The 19,124-nt window shown below is 53.2% G+C and overlaps 1 protein-coding gene and 1 long non-coding RNA gene across 5 annotated transcripts in view; one reads left to right on the top strand and one right to left on the bottom strand.

Moving 5' to 3' along the window:
* Positions 1-473: 473 nt before the first annotated feature.
* Positions 474-19,124, bottom strand: part of HM13 (histocompatibility minor 13) — a 36,715-nt gene continuing 18,064 nt past the window's right edge. For 2 of the 4 annotated variants that reach the window (XM_017655740.3, XM_037004601.2), the window contains 10 exons: positions 19,034-19,122; positions 17,367-17,452; positions 17,148-17,273; positions 16,309-16,366; positions 13,267-13,350; positions 9,923-9,959; positions 7,920-8,022; positions 3,649-3,734; positions 1,803-1,949; positions 474-917 (listed from right to left, as the gene is read on the bottom strand). In XM_017655740.3, the coding sequence (XP_017511229.1) occupies positions 818-917; positions 1,803-1,949; positions 3,649-3,734; positions 7,920-8,022; positions 9,923-9,959; positions 13,267-13,350; positions 16,309-16,366; positions 17,148-17,273; positions 17,367-17,452; positions 19,034-19,122 (916 nt within the window). In that variant the 3' untranslated portion in view covers positions 474-817. Of the gene's footprint in view, positions 918-1,747; positions 1,950-3,648; positions 3,735-7,919; positions 8,023-9,922; positions 9,960-13,266; positions 13,351-16,308; positions 16,367-17,147; positions 17,274-17,366; positions 17,453-19,033; positions 19,123-19,124 lie in introns of all 4 variants that reach the window. The other 2 variants (XR_001852410.3, XM_017655729.3) reach the window with 2 other exon arrangements.
* On the top strand, positions 1,946-7,913 carry LOC140849484 (uncharacterized). The gene is made up of 3 exons (XR_012131395.1): positions 1,946-2,608; positions 7,235-7,296; positions 7,584-7,913. It is a non-coding gene; the product is annotated as an uncharacterized lncRNA (long non-coding RNA).

The following is a 19,124-nucleotide window of genomic DNA, read 5'->3' on the forward strand; positions in this document are numbered from 1 at the left end:
TTGAGGGTGACCTAGAGTCCAAGTGCCCTCAGGCTGAAGCTATATGGACACTGAGACCAGGAAAGCTGCTCCTGCCAGCCTGGCAATAAAACTGATGCTTCCCTGGGATCCACAAGGTACTGCTCACTTCTCTGGCTTTACAGAAATCAGGCCCTTGCTGAGTCAGGCCAGCTTTTTGACGCTCCCTCCCTACCCTGCTGCATGGGATGTGTGACACATCAAGTACCAGTTTGACACCCTTGCTGCCCCCAAGTGTTGGGGGAGAGGTGGTGAGGAAAACTGCATGGCCTGGGGAGAAGGGGGTGCTCATGGGCCCCTGCTGCTGGCCAGGCACTGCGCAGGCATCCCGGAGGCGGGAGGGCTCTGGAGGTCAGGGCGTCCTTGCAGGCTGTCAGAGTCCCCAGTCTTCGGGAAGGGGCTTACAGGAAAGCTTCTGGGTGGGAGGGTGGAAGCTAGTAAACCCAATCCAGATGCTGGGTGCAGACAACGCTCCCAGGAGTGCAGCAGCCTGCCTGGGTAGTGGGATGAGTTTTTAATATAAGGCAAAGTCAGTTCATAATACGAAAATCTAAAAATCAGACCCACTTTTTCCACCTGGCACCTGGGGAAGTGGGGAAAGCTGGGGGCTTCCTTTGCCTGCAGGGGATGGGGAAGGGCACTGGAAGGCCAGAGAAGGGGGAGAGGGAACCAGGCCACGGAGGCCCCCTGGAGGGATCCTGCTGCCCAACCCCTCTCCTGGAGCGGCCAGGCCTCCTGCACCTGCTGCCCGTGCAGGCCCATCTAGTCTGGGCCTCCGAGGGTCAGACACCAAGCGGCATCATTTCTCCTTCTTCTCCAGCCCCTTTGATGCTGCGGCCTTTGTTCCTTCTTTGGATTCTGTCACTGCTGATGAATCCTTAGGATTTGACTCCTCGTAACTGCCCAAAAAACAAAACAGTGAAACACCTTTAGAGGATGGGGAGAGCAGAATCTTTGGGCTCTACTTCCCCACCATCCCAGAAAAACTTCTGTGGCACACAAGGAGCCTCAGGCCCGCATCCACAGCCCAGCATCTTCTGGTACTTGGCTCCAGGCCCACTGTGTGCCCTTCTCAGATACGCTGCTCTACCTTCTCTGTGCCCAGAGGTGCCAAGAAATGGCAAGGTTAGCAGCAAGTGGGGGAGAAGCTGGGCTTGGGTGGATCAACTTTAAGCTTCTTGAACTTTCCGCTGGAGAGGGTGGGAAAAAAGGGGCGGCCAGGGTGAGGCTGTGGGGGCTGGGCTGCCTCCCAGGGCACATGGCAGGACTCAAACAGCTCAACCCAGGGGTCCAGGCAGGTGGCGGGGCAGGGGGTTGCTCCATGGCCAAGTGGCAAGGTGCCACTCTTGAAGGCAGACATCTTGGCTTAGGGCTGGCGACAGACCCCACTTATTAAGCAACTGAGTTCATGCCAAGGACTGTACCCATATTTCCTCACCAGGTCAACCCTGTGAGGCAGGAATATACCCACTTACAGATGAACAAAGAGAGGCTCCAGAAGAATAAAGTGACTTGCTCAGGGATATATACACACGTGAGCAGTAGGGGTATCTAGTACCACACGGCAAGGGCTGTTGCCATCACTCTCACGTGAGCCCTGTGTGAGGACACTCCGGCCTCACGGGGCGGGTACAGTGACTGCCTGGGGGTTGTGGAGGAGCTGCCGCTTGCCACCTGCCCCTGGCAATACTCCCTGCCCTGCACACTGGAGCCGGGGTGTCTGCCCTACCTTGGGCCTGGGGCAGTGGGGGGAAGCGGGCAGGTGGGCACCCGCTAGGCATTACATGGCGCTGGGATTCTGCGGGCGCCGACGGCGAGGGCCAGCTAGCTTCTGCTGCATGGAGTCGGCCAGGCTGGCTGGGGAGCCCGAGACTGTGGGGAAGTGGGTGAGCCTCGGGGTATGAGGCAGGATTTCCGCTGAGGACTCGTAGCTGTGTGAGAGACAGAGAGACAGAAAACAGAGATGGAGAGGAAAAGACCAAGAGAGGACAGAGGCTTCTCTTCGGAGGAGCAGGGGGCAGAGCTGTGTCGTGGTTTTCTCTCTCTCACTTTGAGACTCAGGGGAAAGAAGCCGGTATTATGGAGAATAAAAAAGAAAGGCCGCACCTGTACAAGGGGCCACCACCCAGCTGTGCAGAGGGACAAGGGTGCTGCAGGTGTAAGTGTGCTGCTGGACAGGCACCTCTGAGACCCCTGCTGTGTGACAAACCGAGAGGGATGCCACCATCTGTGTGAGAATATGTATGTATGCATCTGCCTTTAGGGGCAAAGCTGCCTCTGTGACAGAGCTGGCCTCTGAGGGCCGGCTGGGTGTGGCGTGGGCGTGCCCACTCTCACAGCTCTGGCATTTTGAAGCATGTCAGTGTGTTACCTATTTAAAAATAAGTAAATAAAAAATAAAGGGGGTGGGGAGCACCAATAAGGGAAACATAAAACGAAGGGTGAGGTGGAGAATGAGTGAGCTGGACAGAAAGAGGGAGAGACCACCTGCTTCTTCACCTCAGTCTGACAGCCTCCTGAGGGCTGGAGCCAGAAAGGTGTGGCAGAGCGCCGACCTGGCAGAACACCCAGGGAAACCAGCACCAAGCAGGTGAGGGGGCACCCTCTGCCCTGGCTGGGGGTGTTTGGAGCTTGGCCTGATGAGGACACAGTGGGACTGGGGTTGGAGGGGGGTCACCCCAAGGTGGGGGTCGGGGGCTGAGAGTCAGAGGGTGAGGTTGGGCACTGAGCTCAGGGATCAGGTCCCTTCCCTGCTCCTAGGTTCATCCCCCACCCTGCCTTGCAGTCCACAGGGCTTTGCAGAGCCAGGAGATAATGGGTAGGCAGGTTGGCAGCCTGGGTCTTCTAGGCAGGGCAGGGAGGGCAGAGGCAGGAACGGGGGAGGGCTGAGTCACAGGCTCCCCTGCAGGCAGCCAGGTGCACAAAAGGCCCTGGCAGGTGCTGCAGGGACCCCCTGGAGGCCAGGCAGGTAAAGCTGGGTGGAAGGCCCGAGTGGGTGGCTTCAATCGCAGCTGGCAGCTATTTCTGGGTCCCTGGCAGAATGGGGAACAGATGCTTGTCAGAGTCATATAGACCTTGGGTAGGGGTGGGGCTGTGAGCAGGGCAGGGCAGGTGTGCAGATGGCCATGCGGAAGGTGTGTGTGTGAGACAAACTGACACGGAGAGGAAGTAGCTAGCTATGGGTTACAGCCACAGAGGTGGCTGAACAGGGACTGACACTTCACTCCTAATCTGCAGCACTTTCTAGAACCACCCTAGAGTCCCCCTATTATGCACATGTGAAAACTGAGGCTGGGAGAGCAAGGATATGCCTGAAGTTACACGGTTGCATAGTCAGGCCAGAAAGTCAGGGGGCAGCCTGGGGAGAAATTTTCACTAGCCCGCACCTTCTCCAGACCCAGCCAGCACTGGGGTGTGGCTGCCCAGAGAGCCCCAAGCCTTGCCGTTCTCTGGCTCCTGGCCCCCAAGAAGGTTCCCACTGGTGCCCACAGGCCAGGCACCCACAGGGAGGGGGTGGGGCTGGTGGCAGGAACAGTGTCCTTGGAGAGGTGCACAAACCGTCCTGCAGGCTCCACGAGGTGCTGCAGGGGCACCTGTGCCACACAGACATCTGCCCTCTGCCTGTCTTACCTGAACATCTCTGTCACTTCTCCCTTGGCCAGCGCCACCAGGACGGGAAAGCCGATGCAGGCGGGGACCAGGTACAGGAGGGCAGGCTGTGAGAGGACAGAGTCTGGTGAGGCAATGCTGGGCAGGGCACCCCTCAGGGCATGCCCTTCACTCTAACCCTCTCCCGGGCATGACAGGACAGTGACTGCCCAGATTCACACAGCAAGTCAGTGGCTGGGCCTGAACCTGAGGCTCCTGACTCCCAGACCAGGGCTGCTCCTTCATGGGAGATTATCTACAAAGCCTGAAAACATGTAATTATGCTGGGCTTCAAGGGTGCCTTGGAGTCTGCCTGGCAGCGTCCTCATCACCTGGGACATGAGGTTCAAACATGCAATCTCTTGGGTTGGCCCTATTCCCAGAGACCCTGCTTCCCTAGGTCTGGGGCTGGAAGTTTGCATCTTTAACAAATGCTCCACGGGATGCTGTGACAATGATGACAACGACGACATAGGTGTTATGCATGGAGCCCTTGCTGGGGCCTGTACTGAGGATGCTGGCTCTGCTGGGCTTCACATCCAGGGGCTCTGGCTCCAGAGCCTGTGCTGAGACTCCTGATGAAGCTGGGTTTGGAGGAAAGGATAATTTTACTAACGGCCCCTGTTCATGGAGCATCTACTGTGTGCACTGAGCTCAGGCCTCCCAGGGAGTATTTCAACCCATCTCCACACCCTGCGTGACTGTCCTTGTGTACAGGAGGAAGACAGATGCTTTGGGAGGACAGTAGACAGCACAGGCCTCAGAGGCCTACCTGGGAAAGTGGGGACTGAACCTCGGGCACACCAGACTCTCAGGGTAGCACCTGAAAGCTGGACTTCACTCTGCTGTTCAAGCCTCCTTCATCTCCAATGCTCCCAGTGGCCTGAAGTCCCAGGAGATGTGATCCTGCTTCTTTCTCCAGTGTCACTGACCCGCCCTGCTCTGGCCACACTGGCCTTGCTTTGGCCCTCCTAGTCACCTCCAGCTCCAGGACTTCTGCACGTGCAGTTTCTGCTGCCTGGGATGCTCTTCCCACCTCTGCCTAGACTCCTCCTTCTTCAGCCTTAGTTTAGCTGCTTTTCCCGGGGAGGCCTTTTGCTTGCGTGGTGTCAGGGCCTCTTGTTGCCACTCTCAGGAGCCCCTGCAATTCTTTGCAGCATTCTCTGGCAATTTGGAACAGAACATCGCTGTTCCATCACAGACCAGAGTCTCCCCCCTGCTAGGCTGTTGACTCCGGGAGGGAGGGTCCACAGCTGTCTCGTTCACTGCCGTATTCCTGCCACTCATTAAGAGGGCCTGGTAAATACTCAGCAAATGGCTTCTGCATGGGTGCTCACAGAGTTAAGAGGATGTCTTGGAGATGACTGAGGTGTGGGTGAGGCAAAGCCAGCCCCTGGTCAGAGAACAGGGCTCCACAGCCCTCTGAGTCTGACCTTCAGACCATTTCTTGGTGTCTTCCACAGATGAGCTGTGAACCACACCACTTCATATATATTATCCTTCAATCTAGTAACACCCTAAATATTAGGATCTGAGTTCTACAGACGATGATACTGAGGTTTAGATTGGGTAGGGAGGGAGGGGGAATGGTTTGCCCAAGGTCACACAGGTGTGTGAGTTGGATGAGCTTGGATTTGAACCTGGGCAGCCAAACTTCTCCCAGTGCATCAGGTCTTTGCTATAAATTAGGCTTTGGGCCAAGAGTGAGAGAAATGACAATGGCAAAGGTCAATGCCAAAACTTGTGAGAGGCAGCCAAAGCAGTACTCAGAGGAACATTTATAACCCTAGCAAAGACTTGAGATAATTTTAGCTTTCAAATCAAGAAGAAAAAGAATATGAACACCAAAAAAACAGAAATAAAATAATGAAGGCAGAGACAGAAATTAATGAAACTGAAACTGAAACAAAAACAAACTTAATAAAATTTAATTCTGAAAAGCAGATCTCCTCAGACCCATTTTATAGATAAAGAGACTGAGGATCAGAGGAGGGAAAAGGATCTGTCCTAAATCACAGCTGGTCAGGATGTGGACCCAGCTTCCTCTAGTCTCTAAATCCAGTGTATTTTCTTCACCAAGGCCAGGCTGGGCAAACGAGAGGGTTTCCTGGGGGGAGGTGGGTAGAAGTTTAGCCCCCAACAGCCTGTCTCACCTAAAGGACTGCTTTGGGAGGCAGTGAGCTGGTTATTACCAGAGGGATACAAGCCTATTATTTTCTGTCCTCTCAAGCACCAAGGAACCTCTCTAAAGAAAGTCAGTGCTGAGGAGAGGCTGGGATGTACAGCACTGGGCAGTAAGCTGGGGGCCAGGACTCCTGGCTTTGCTGTGTGACCACGGCTAAACCACTTTCCTCTTTATACAAAGAGGACACCCGATCACCTCTAAGGGACTTTCTAGGAGGCTGCTAGACCCCTGGCTTGGACTGGGTTTTCCACAGAGGCTAAATGGTTAAGGCCACATAGGTAGGGGTGACTCCTACCTAGGGAACTGCTGACACTGGGACTGCCTGTGTTTTGGAGAGCAAGAGGGATCTCATGGAACAGGTTCCCCCATGTCTGCATCCATTTCCCAAGAAAGATTTTCAGAGGGCTGCTCAATGCGGGTAACTGGGGAGGACAGCTGGGCTGCCGCTGGGGAGTAGCACAAGCCTAGGGCCAGGCACCAGGAGTCCAGCACTCCAGCTGGGGCCCAGCCAGACTTGCTGTGTGACCCAGGGAGGTCTTTTCTCTTTGGGCTACACTGTTTCCACAGGGAGGACCACCTCTCCCGCCCCTTCCCCAGCAAGTGAGAGCTCCCTCCCAGCGGGATCCTCCCAGTCTAGACCAGCAGAAGGCAAGGCTGCCATCTCATGGCAGCCAGGGGAATGGCTCTGGGCTTGGAATCTAATGGGGCTGGGAGTTGAAGAGACTTCCAAGGGCCTCTAAACTGGTCTCTCAATCCAGGTTCAATCACTCTCTACCACCAAGTGCCAGTCTCTCTTGGCTTGCACAGCTCCTGAGGTCCTTTTGAGGAGTGGATGAGAGGTGGTTTCTCACTGGTTCTTGGTTTTTCCACTTATAGGCCAGGGACCCTGGACCTTGGACCTTCTGTAAAGTAACATCAGTACCTCTTTCATAGACATTAAAGGAATAAAGGAGTTAATGAACAAAGGGTTTAAGCACAGTGCCTGGGACAGAGTGACTGCTCAACAAACAGCTCTTGCTGGTGACTTTGGGTACGGTGGGGGTAGAGAGCAACAATGACAACAGCGAACACTAACTAGGCAGGCATGATTCTGAGCACTGGTACTAACGCATTTCATCCTCAACTCCAAGGGGTCTGCTAGTATTTATCTGCACTTTGCTTTTATTAATCAACAAGGGAAATCAAGTGTAGCCTGCCCAGAGCCCTGATCCTTGAGTCTGGCTTTGCCCCAGGGCTCCCCGAGCCTCCATTCCATACTCCCGTCCCCTCGGCCAGCAGTTCAGAGCCTGGGCTTGGTTTTCATGCAGCGCATGTTGGAATCCTGGCTCTGCCACATACTTGCCATTTAGCACTTGAATTCCCGTTCCCTCCTCTGTTCACAAGGACACTCATGAAGTACCGAGCACAGCCTGGCACACTGGATATGCCCGGATTTCCAGTAAAGAGTAAGTCTGTAAGATGGGCTTTCCCTTCCCAGTCTTCCCCCTTCCAGGCCACCCAGACAGCTTCCCAACCTCCGCCCAACTCTGGTCCACTCTGGCAGCTCAGTACCCATCTTGCTAGGGCAGAGGACACAGCCTGGCCTGCTTAGGGAGTTGGGGGAGAGGAGCCCTAATACCCTATCACTCATCTGGTAGGGTGGGCACTGGGCTGAAATACTCAACACCCACCCCAATTCCATTCTGTCTGCCCCCACTACTGAGATTGAGAAACCACATCTTTTCTTTCCTAGACTTCCTGCAGCTGGGGCCATGTGACACTGATCTGGTCCATGAGATGTGAGCAAAAATCTGCTGTGAGGGTTCTGGAAAGGTGTTGCCTCCCTGTTGAAGGCAACAGGCAAGGCTGGTATCCTTCCTCCTTCCTTTTACAACTAATGTGCATGTTCTGTTGGGAGCCTGCCTGCAAAACCACGAGTGAAAAGCTAAGAGACTGCCAGACATGCTTGCTTTGACACCCCTGGGCAGCACCTACCTCTTGATCACTTGTGTGACAAACCACTGCTGCACAAGTACCCGACACTTACAGTGAAAGCATTCCTGATACACTTAAGTTCAGCCGTGCTCACCTGGGCATGCTTGAAGATGTGCATGATGAAGATGGTAAGGCCTAGGCCGAAGATGTAGGCTGCAAAGCTGGTGTAGAAGTAGGTGTGGGTATTTTTCTTCAGGCTTCAGGGATGGTGTGGGGAGAGAGGAGGAGAGTTAGACGCAGGCATTTGGACAGCAACAGCCCTTCTGAGTAGACATAGGGAAGACCCTGGAGGCTGAACGGGGCTGCTGAGAGCTCTGGTCTGGGAGCGTGGAGGTGGGCGTGCACTCTGGTATGGCCCAGTTATGTGGCTTTGGACAAGTCACTTTCCTTCTTTTGACCTTAGTTCACTCATCTGCAAAACGGGAAAACCATGAGCCATCTCACTGGTGGTGAATGTTAAGTGCTACAACCTAGAAATGTGATTTTAAGACTTCAGACAGCATACAAATCACCTGGAAGGTTTGTAAATACACAGTTCAAGTTTTAATTCCCAGGGAGTTTGATCTAATAGGTATTTGGCAAGGCTGTCCAGTAATCTGATTTTTGAAAAATCACCCAGGTCAAACTGACTGAGGTGGATCATGTTTTGGAAACACTGGTACAGAAACTGCAAAGCTGAGTTATTATTTTTAAGTGTGGTGGATACAACAGTTCAGTAACTTGTTGGGAATACTAAATAGACGCTGACTGCATGGATAGAATGCCAGTGGCTTCTTGGAGGCAATTCATCCCAGATCAGCTTCAGAGGAGCTAAATCACAATACCACTGTTACATGAGTTCTGTGCATGTCTCCAGCACCTGGGAGTATCCAGCAACATCTGTGGAACAAATGAGTACTTCTGACCCCCTTCTCTCCTGGCTTTGGCCATTGCTGAGCCTGGAACTGGAAGTGTACTGTTGTGAAGCCTGGGGTGGGGTGGCCTCCCTTTGGGAATGGTGCACAGATCCTGGGACCAGCTCTGAAGGGCTTGCTTATCCTGGAAGCCCAGGCTAGGAGTAAGATTCTGTCCCTGAGGGTGCTGGCAGTTGAATCTGCATCTCTAGCAAACAGCCGGTGGACTCCAAGGGTCTCTTTGCACCACTTCTGAATAGCCAGGAGTACAGCAGGCTGGCACAGACATGCCTCTACCTACATACCGGCCAGGGCCTTTCCAAAGGCTATCTGTAAACCCACATATTCTGAGGTAAAGGGTGGCGGGCACTATACAAATAACCCAGATGTATGTGAGTGGAGAAAAGTTTCACAGGCAAACTGGATTTTAATGATACTGGTACTGAGTTTCTCATTACCACCGTCAACAGTATGGCTGTTTTTGCAATACTGGGCATGAGGAGATTAAGTTCACAAAGCACCTAAAAATTAAGCGCATACACACAGCAGCCTCCACTGGGAAGGCTGAGCGCCACCTGCTGGCAGCAAGCCCAGCTGCATTAACTCAGCACAACCTTTTCTGCTTCAAGTGGTGACCCAAGTGGCCCAGCTTCCCTCTCTCTTGTGCTCACTTTCTACTGTGGACTGAAAAAGTCTGAGTAAGGAGAGCGTGGGGAGTTGCTGGAGCAGCTGGGACATGGTGACCTGACCCTGGGCTGATAAAAATGATAATGACGACTGTGGCTGCGGCTGGGTTTCCCCGGTGCTCAGCATGCTCTCCAGATTTTCTTGGCAACCTGAGGGGGCAGTTCTTGTTTATCACTAACTTAAGGATGTGAAGCCTTAGCCCAGAAAGGTCAGGTCACTTGTCAAGGTCACGCAATGAGAAAGCACTAAGGGTATCACAGGGCCTTATGGTTTAAATATTTTGGCCTGTGTTTCTTTTTTTTTTTTTTTGGGCCATAGGCTCTTTGAACACTTAGAATCTCAAAATGTAAAATGCAAATGAAATCAGCATTGCTCTGGCTGCTGTGAGGGTGGAGGGGCTGGCCTTTGGGTTACCCCCTCTGGGTTCCAGATTGTCACTGAAAAGCCCCCAAAGAACCCCTGCCTGGGGAAGGCCCTTACTCATGAAGCTTGAGGGTCAGGTTCCTATGTGGCTTACCTGATGTCAAAACGCAGCAGCAAGGCAATGAAGATTCCTGCAGGGAGAAAGCCAAAGTTAGATGGTGGCAAGGGGGCCAGGCCTTGGAGACGGAGCTCCTGCCTGGGCCCGAGAGGAGCAGGGTGGTGGACTAACACACAAGTGGAGCCCGGCCTGGTGCTCCAGTCCTGGAGCAATCACTGGGGACCAAGGGTGTGGCCAACACTGCCAACTGCCAGCAGAAATCCCGCTTCTCTACCATCAGGCCACCCAGAACAATAAGGTCCCAGGATTCTGCCTTGGCCTGGGTCCACACTGACCTGGCACCCCACAGTCCCATCCTGTGTCACACTGGGTCCATCCACCCTGCTGAGTACCAGGCACTACAGGCAATAAATACAGGGATAAGCAGAATCCCTGCTCCCAGAGAGTTCAGCCAAGGGGCCAGAGGCAGACATGCTGATCGAAGAGGAATAAAAATCAGTGTAAGATTTTAACTGTGAAGGATGTTCTCTGGTTATGGGAAGGTGTATCAGGGGATGAGACCCAAGTCGAGGAGATAGGATGGGAGGAAGGAGGGCTTCTTTGAGGAACACTTGCCAGGGAGTGGCACCAGTGTGTGCAAAGGTCCTGAGGAAAGAGGCTCTGGGGTGTGGCAGGGGCGAAGGAGCCAGTTCGGTTGAAGCCCAGAGTAGGAGATGCTGGGGATGGGCCAGTCGAGCAAGGCCTGTGGGGCACGGGGAGCAATTAGGTCTTTATCCTGAGTAAGGGGACACACTGGAAGAGATCTAAGCAGGAGAACAACCCAAACAGACTTTGAAAAAGACCCAAAGACCCCTGTAGCAGTTGCTTGGTTGAAGGGAGAAAGAGTAGGAGAGCAAGCAGACTACCTGGAGGCTCTGCAGGAGCTCAGGAAAGGATGGTTAATTCTGTCCACCCACTGTACTCATATTTGCGTCTCAAAAGCCAGCCCAGACACCCCAGGAGCCTGAGTCCCCGTGACACAGCCAGCCAATCCAACCTCTGTATGTTGCACACATACCATATCCATGTGTGCATCTTTCTCGCTGATTAGTATTTAGGTGCAGTCAGGGCAAGAGCTGAGTCTCAGTTAGCTGACAGCAGGCTCTCAAGAGCCAAAACATTCCGTGTTGTTCAGAAGCACTGACTGGCAACACATGATTCATCTTACAGATGGAAATGAGTTAGTCCTCCCTGAAGACTGGGTGTGAGCGGGGAGTCAGTGGGTGGAGAAGAGCAAGGGCTGCCTGTCTGGAAACAAAGCTGAGGACTCAGTGCCCCCTGGCGGCTGAACTCTGTAAGTGTTCTCTAACTAATCCAAGGGTCCGAGCTCTGCCAAGAGCCTTCACTCCTACTAATGCATCTGGTCCTTCACACAGTGCTCTGCAGCAACCCATTTCTCTTTGAAGAGTATCACCGAGGCTGTGTGAGGTGCAATCAACTTACATTTATTGTGACTTCTGAAAGACTTTGATATATACAGCCAAATACAGATGTGCAGAGCTGTCCTGTGCATGCCTCAAGCCCAGAACTATGACGATAGACACTGGGGAAGAAGTCTATGTTGGTGCCTGTGACAGACTATGACCTGCAGGGTGAGCTGAATGCTTAAAGGACTCAAATTTCTTCTGTCTGATGGCTCTGCTCTTTTGGGGAAGCAAGTCCCTCTGCCTCACAGCACTGCAGTTATGGAAACATACCTGCCTGCCCCCTGTCTCCAAGGCCTCAGGCAAGTCTTTGAGTCTCAGTTTCCTCATATGTAAAATGGAAATACTCTCTACCTCATCGGGCTGCTAGAAGTAGCCAGGCAGTATATTAAAAGCCCTGAACACAGTACTAGGCACACAACAGGTGCTCGACAAATGATGGCTGCTGTTATCAACATCTTAACTGTTGTAGTTACTGTTGTAAGAGCAGTTCTGATGTGTAACTTTATTTTTATAGTCTGCAGACCTGGTCTGAGTCCTGCGCTGCTGCTGACTTGTGTGTGAAGTTATTTAAGTCCCTTCATTAAACCTCAGTTTCCTCAATGGTGGAAGACAGAAGGCCTCTCTGGCTCACGGCCAGACGCATCACAGTATCACAAGAGAAGTGCCTGCACCACCCCAGTTCTTAGAATTGCTATTACTTCCTATGGTGGGCAATGAATTCACTTTTAATTAGTTCCAAACTTTCTTCTTTTAAGTAAGCACTGGGTGTTTCTAACCCTCTGACCCTCAGGCTCTGGGAGCAAGCATGCCCTCTGGATGTTCGCCATTCTTGTCACCAGGCCCAGATTTGTGAACACACATGCCCTTAGCATGGCAGTGCAGCTTTGCCCTCAGTTTCCTGACCAGTCGTTTAGGCTGCTGGTACCCCAGGGCTGTGTGCTCGCCACCTCCCAGGGCACTGACCAGCATGCACACAGGGAAGGGACTGAGGCCAGCTTGTGCAGCCAAGCAGGTGGGTGCCATGTCCACCTGCCAAGAGTGCAAACACAGGAGCCCACATCCACAGTGCTTGTGTCCACACACATAGGTGTGTTCTCCCTGGAGCCTTGCCAGCACTGGGAGAGGAGGATCGAGGGGACTTTGGCAGTTCTAGCACATCTGTAATACAGCTGACCCTTGAACAACGTGGGTTTGAACTGCATGGGTCCACTTCTATGCAAATTTTTTTCAATAAATATATTGGAAAAGTTTTGGGAGATTTGCAACAATTTGAAAAATTTCTTTTCTCCAGCTAACTTGATTATGATAATATAGTATGTAATATATATATATAGAACATAAAAAATACATCAATCGACTGTTTATATTATTGGTAAGGCTCCTGGTCAAAAGTAGGTAGGCTATCAGTAGTTAAGTTTTTGGGGAGTCAATAGTTACACGTGGATTTTTGCACCCAACCTCGTGCTGTCCAAGGGTCAGCTGCACTTGGAAACAATGGGAAGGGAAGTGCACACTGTATGTGTATGAGGGGTCAGGCTCCTTTAAGACTGCCATGAAACGTGCTTTTTCATGGAGTGCATGCCAGTCTGCCCTGGACATTAATTTTTGCAGTTCTTGAGTAACGCCTGTTCACTCAGACCAGAAGCTCTGTGAGGGGTCTTACTCACTGCTGTCCACCAGGGCCCAGGCTCAGGGCCTGGCACATGACTGGCATTCTGCAATGTGTGCTGAGGCGAACTCCTTCACCAAACCCTGGGTTGACCCAGGGGCGGGGGTGGAAGTTGGAATCACCCATCCCAAACCTTTCTCTTTCCAGTTCCCAGTGGGTAAGGCTATCTGTTCCATGGTACCCCTCCCTGATTCAGGGAGTACTCCCTCCATCACGTGCACTGTGGCCCACTACAGCCTGGTCACCTGGAATGACGATATCTCCGAGTCCCAGCATGGCAAAGTTGTCCGCTTCAAGGCCTTTCTCAAGCAGATCCTGGGGAAACACCACTGCAAGGGGAGGCAGGGATGCGGGGAGCTGGTGAGAGCCCAGCCCACTTTGACTCCTAGCCCCCACTTCTGTTGTATGAAACACACACTTGAATTTCTGGGTGGGGGGGTGGGGATGGGGAGGCAAGAGGATGTTGACAGGCTGAACGGCAAATCTCCATCTGGAACCACAGATGGTTAGAGCGGGGAAGAATCTAGGATCAGCAAGGCCAAAGGGTTAATGCCTTTACTGAGCCATAACTCACATACCATTTAACTTTAATGCCCTTTTATGGCTTTGGAAGCCTCTGGTTAAATGAGATCCACCCTAAAGCCAAGTATGTAAGAAAGAGGAACCCATGCAGAGCTGACTGCTACACCATCTCTCCACCTCACTGCAGCAGGGCTATGCACAGGTGGTGGCCCCATTCTGCAGCAGGGGAGGCTGGGCTGTAGGTTCTCGCTGATGTGCTGGGGCAGAAAGGGCTGGCTACACATCTACAAATTCCTTGCCTACAGCCCCTCATTCAGAAATCCTGGCTGGCTTGTTGGGATAAATATAGATGGAGAGAAATAACCCACTGTGTGTCCAGTTACAGCAAGAGGCAGCTGTTATTGGATTTCATCCATAGGGCCTTGTAAGCAGGTAGGTGTGGGCTTCAGGGTCAGACTGTGTGGGTCTGAATCAGGCTCTGCTGTGTCACTGTGCATAGGTTAGTCAACTGCTCTTAGTTTTCTCACCTGTGAAATGGGTATAATAAAACTGACCCCACAGGGTTGTGGTGAGAACCAGTGATTTGCACACACTGGTAACTGCTACCCCATGCCTTCTTTACTAACCTAGTTGTGACATTGAGTGGAGCAGCCTTTCCAGGTGATGGATCAAGTGGGGTGTAAGGCTAAGACAATCTGGACAATTCCTGACTTCCCCTGCGGCTAGAGGTGGTCACATGACCCAGCTCTGGCACGTAAGCAGAGGTACGCTAGGGTTCTGGGCACGCTTTCTCTTTCTTAAACACACAGATGCCCTTCCTTGCCCACTTCTCCCTGTCTTGAATGCAGTCATGATTTATTGATCTCCTCATTCAATCCTCCAATCCTGGTACCATTCAATTCTGGGTGGCAGATGTCGAAACCAGGGCCCAGAGAGATGAGGTCTCTTCTCTAAGGCCACACAGCCAGCCTGTGTCAGATCTGGGATTCAAGTTCATTTAGCCTGAACTTCACTGCTCTATGATTCTGGCTTTGAGCTCTACTCCTAGCAGTAGAAGGCAAGGGGCCTTCTTCCTAAGCCAGAAAACCAGATTCCAAGCACCAGACACCAAATACGACAGTGCTGCTTCCCTGCTCAAAGCCTTCCAATGGCTCGTCCACTGCCTACTGGGTAGGGTCTAGGCTCCTTGGCACATCCTCGGCTTCCCCAAATCTGGCCTGTTTCCTGCTGCTCCCCTGAACTCTGCCACATTCCCTTCTGATTCTCTGTTCCCAGGGCCCTCCATGCATTTTCCTGCCTCTAGCCCTTTGCTGAAGCTACACTGTTTCAAACACACATATTACCCTTGCTTGCTGGGGAAATGTAATCATCCTTCATGACCTGTGAAAGCTTTCTGGAGCCTTGTCTGGGCTTATCCACCACAGCACATGGGCAAGAGCCACTCTTCTGGTTTGCCCAGTTCCTGTTCTCCTGATCTGGAGAGCTGCCCTCGCTTTACTCCCTTGGCTCCAGGGGTCTGCCAATTCAAACACTGCTCCCAGGCACTGGAGAGGGCAGCGACCCAGGTCCATCCTGGCCATCTCCTCAGCAGGAGCACCTGGCTCACAGGCCAGGCCACGCCTTGTGGGCTTGTTCCAGCCGAAGCTGGGAACAAATTGTTTTCCTCTGGGCTCACAGAGCTGGGACTGTACCATTTAGGAGCACTGTGTAGCCAGGAGTCTCTCGACAACTCATGGAGGATAAAACTATGAAGAAGATGGATATTTCTTGAGTCTCCCAGGTTTTCACCCCAACTGCCTGATGGCATGAGCCAATACCTCCCGCAGCGCTCATTCACTTTTGATGCCCCACCAAAATATGCCCCTTCTTCCTTGTCGCTGTGCCTGAGTCTGTCCTCCTCTTGGGGTCCCGTGATCTCAGGAGGCGACTCTTGATTAGTCTAAGGCTTAAGCTCTAAGCTAATCATGCTTTTCCTGTCCTCCTTGCTGAGGACTGATTTGGATTTGGGCCTGTGATTCAATTCTGGCCAATGAAATATGGGGGATTTTGGGGAAAAACATCTCTCTCTGATGAAAGAGAGAAATAAAGCCCCATCTCATGCCTCTGGGAGTGGCTGTGTAAGGCACCAACTCAGGAAGTGGGGCAGCCAGCTTGGGCCACGAAGGGATGAGCATAGGGGAAAGGCGGACAAGCTGAGACTAATGTAATTGCGGCTCTCAGTGACTCCACTGAAGGTCATTAGCCTGACCCTGAGATGCCCCACCACTGGGCTTGCTGCAATGTAAGATGACAAAATTTACACTGTGTGAGGATGCCTGTAGCTGGATTTTCTAGTCTTTATAAACAATGGCTACACTGAAGAACAAAATCCGTAGAGTGTGAGAGGCATGGGACAGACAGGTGAAAAGGACCCAGTGAGGGGGCTTCTGAGGTCAGTGTGGGTGACCCCCCTTCTGGAGAGCCCCTGCATGCCCCAACCAAGCTGTGCTGGACACCCCCTTGCAGTGTTTGCTCTTTCCAGGTCACCCCACGGCACACTGCACTGTGACCAAGCCTGGAGGCCAGGACCTGGGCAGAGAGTGGCTGTGCACGAACATTCAGATGACTCCAGGAGAAGGAGACCAGGAAGGAGCCACAGGGGAGCTTGGAGAGGACGAGGTGCATGGGGAGGAGCTAAGGGAGCGGTACTGACTGAAACAGGGACCAAGAAGGAAAGGGCTGTGGGTAGGGCAGAGGGACTGCCCATGGCGGGGGCGGTCGCTTACATTTTATTGGCGCCTCAAAGGACTTGGCCACTGTCACCATCACGTTGGTGCCAAATACCTAGAAGGAGGAGAGAGGAGTCTGGATGGAAGTGAGGGCCAGCTGGGGAGGGACGTTGCCTGGAACCCGCAGGGAGTGGGGCAGGGAGTGAGGAGGGGCTCCCACACGATGGGAGGTTGAGATTAGGTAGCCAGGCAACACTGCTCATACAGACACTTCACTGGGCTCCTGGTTCTGGGCAACAAAGAGGGACAATTTGAAGGAGTAGGAAAGGGCCTCTGGTGGCTGGGGCCAGGCATCCTATGATTGTTCAGGGCTCTGCCCCTCCTCAGAGATAAAGCCTCCAGCACCACCCACTCCAGAGGAGAAAGGGTGCCCAAGTCAGGCTGATCTCGATATCTGGCGGTGCCTCTTGGAGCGAGCATGGCAGGTCCCTTAGCAGGGCTGGTGTGTAGCCAGAGCATGCCAACAGCAGCCTCTTCCTCACAGTCAGCGCCCGTGTTGGCCTCGTTCACCTGCATTCACTACCCCTGCCTGAGCTGCTCAGTCTCAACTCACTTGCTGGGGAGACACAGGATGAGTGCACCCCAGCTCGGGCTACTGTGAGGGTGGCTGGGAGATCCTGGCACACATGGGCCCTCAGCAAGTGGGGAGTCTACGTTCTCACTGGTTTCACAGATGCGGGCAGCTGAGCCCAGAGAGGACCTACTCCGGTGTCCTGACCTCCAGGCCCAGGCAGCTGCCCTCCATTAGATGGCTGCTGCTTGGGTCAGAGAGACAGGGCAGTAGAAGGCAAGGGGGCCCAGCAGCCAGACATCCTTCCCACTCCTGCCTGACTCACCCAGAAGACATCGTAGATGAAGAGTCCGCCCAGCAGGATGCAGCCAGTGCTGACGTTGTTCAGGTGCAGGAGCTCCACCCCATTAAGGGAGAAGGCCAGGCCAAAGAGGTTGTTGGCAATCCAGTGCTGGGGCAGGTGGGAGCAACATCAGCTCTCTGGGCCCCGCCCTGCCCCTGCCATCCAGTGCTGCCCCCTCTGCACCAGGCCCCGGCTACTCACCTTCCTCAGCAGGTACCAGACACCGACGATGCTGCTCAGGCCCAGGCACACCAGGTCCTTAGTGTCAAACTCGTAATTGATGATCTCTGGGCAGAGAGGCCGGGTAAGTCCACTCCCCGGGGCGGGCCTGCCCCTCCCACCTGTCAGCCCCTGGACGGAGGAGGGCATGGCTGTGGGCACTGCCAGAGGCCCAGAGGCCAGAGGTGCTCACCAGGGCCGCCTCCAGCCCCTCCGCTTTCCTAGAGAGAGGCGGTCCCTGGTGCTGCAGGCACAGGCCCTGCACCTGTAGCTGGGCGACCTTGGGGGGAAAGCAGTTCCCACTCTGAGCTTCCGTTTCCTCATTTGTAACAAGGGGTCAGAGCACCTCCCTGACAGGGCCACTGCAAGGGGCAAGTGAGATGGTCCTTACGAAGCACTCAGCACAGTGCCTGGCACCTACTGGGTACCCACTCCATGCCAGCTGCCCCTTAACCCAGGTCTCTGGCAAGGTCCCTTCAGGAATCTTCTTACCTTGCCAGCAAAGGAATCAAGAAGGTTGCCGGCAGCCCTGAGTCACTAGCAGAGGAGGAAGAGGAGGGGGAAAAAGCTAAGAGATGGAGGCCTTTGGTGGCCATCCTGATGTTGAAACCATTTTCCATCACTTCCGGGTTTCCTAGTAGGGAAGCCCAGAGAGGTAGGGGAGCTCGCCCAGGGTCACAGAACACAGCCATTTCTTTCAGATTCCCAAGTGTGGCAGACTGCTGGTTGGCCTCACTTTCTGTACCCTGCTCTGGAGTAATAGTACCCTTATGATTTTAACAGGACATGAAGCCAACTAGCTCAGGGCCACATTTTCCAGCTTCCCCTGTAGCTAGTGGGCCTGTTATACAGCTGCCTCTCCTTCCCTATGGTGGCACTGTGGGGTGACCATGTGCCACCCTGGACCCGAGGGCCACCTCAGCATGAGACAGATGGGGCCTGGGACCCCAAGGACTACATGGTACAAGCTCAGCCTTTTTTTTTAGTTCAACAATCATTTATCAGGCACAGATGCACTAGTGATGCAAAAAGTAATCACAAGAAATTATGGCTCTCTAGGGACAAAGCAGAGTATTAGGTGTCAGGAAGAGAGAGACTGATATTCAGACAAACTTTTTACACGAGAAACACCTTCCACCACTTGGTCAAGCTTGTAGAGCATTTGAACTTAGCCCCTAAAAAAAACCCCCAATGCCTAGGCTTTCCCCAATTTCCCATAGTTTTCATTTGTTTCAAAAAAGCCATTGAACCCCCTTTCCAACTCTTAAGAGGGAGAGCAATCACACTAAAGACAGATGTGACAGCCAACTCTGCAAAGCCCCTACCACGAGCCAGGCACTGTGCAGAACGCTTTCCACTCATCACTTACTTGCAGTCCTAACAACATGCCTATGAGGGAGGCACTAGATTATCATCTTCATTTTACAGATGGGAAAAAACCCGCAACAAAACACCCAAGGCTCAGAGAGGTAAATACGTTCACCCAGAGTCCCGCATGAGGGCAGCAGCACAGCTGGGACGTGAACCCAGGCGGCATGATTCCAGAGCCCACCTGTCCGTCACTCACTCAACCGCAGAGCCGCAGCACGGGAGGGACAAAGGGGGATGGCGGCGGAAGGCACCCAAGGCGGGGAACAGGCAGCACTGACCTTCCTTGTTCTCCCCAGAGCCCTGTGTGAAGAGCAGCTGGTACTGTCGACTTGGGAAGTTGGCTGGAAAAAACTTACTCATGAAGGGGCT

Source organism: Manis javanica, chromosome 5, assembly GCF_040802235.1.
Source record: "Manis javanica isolate MJ-LG chromosome 5, MJ_LKY, whole genome shotgun sequence".
NCBI lineage: Eukaryota > Metazoa > Chordata > Mammalia > Pholidota > Manidae > Manis > Manis javanica.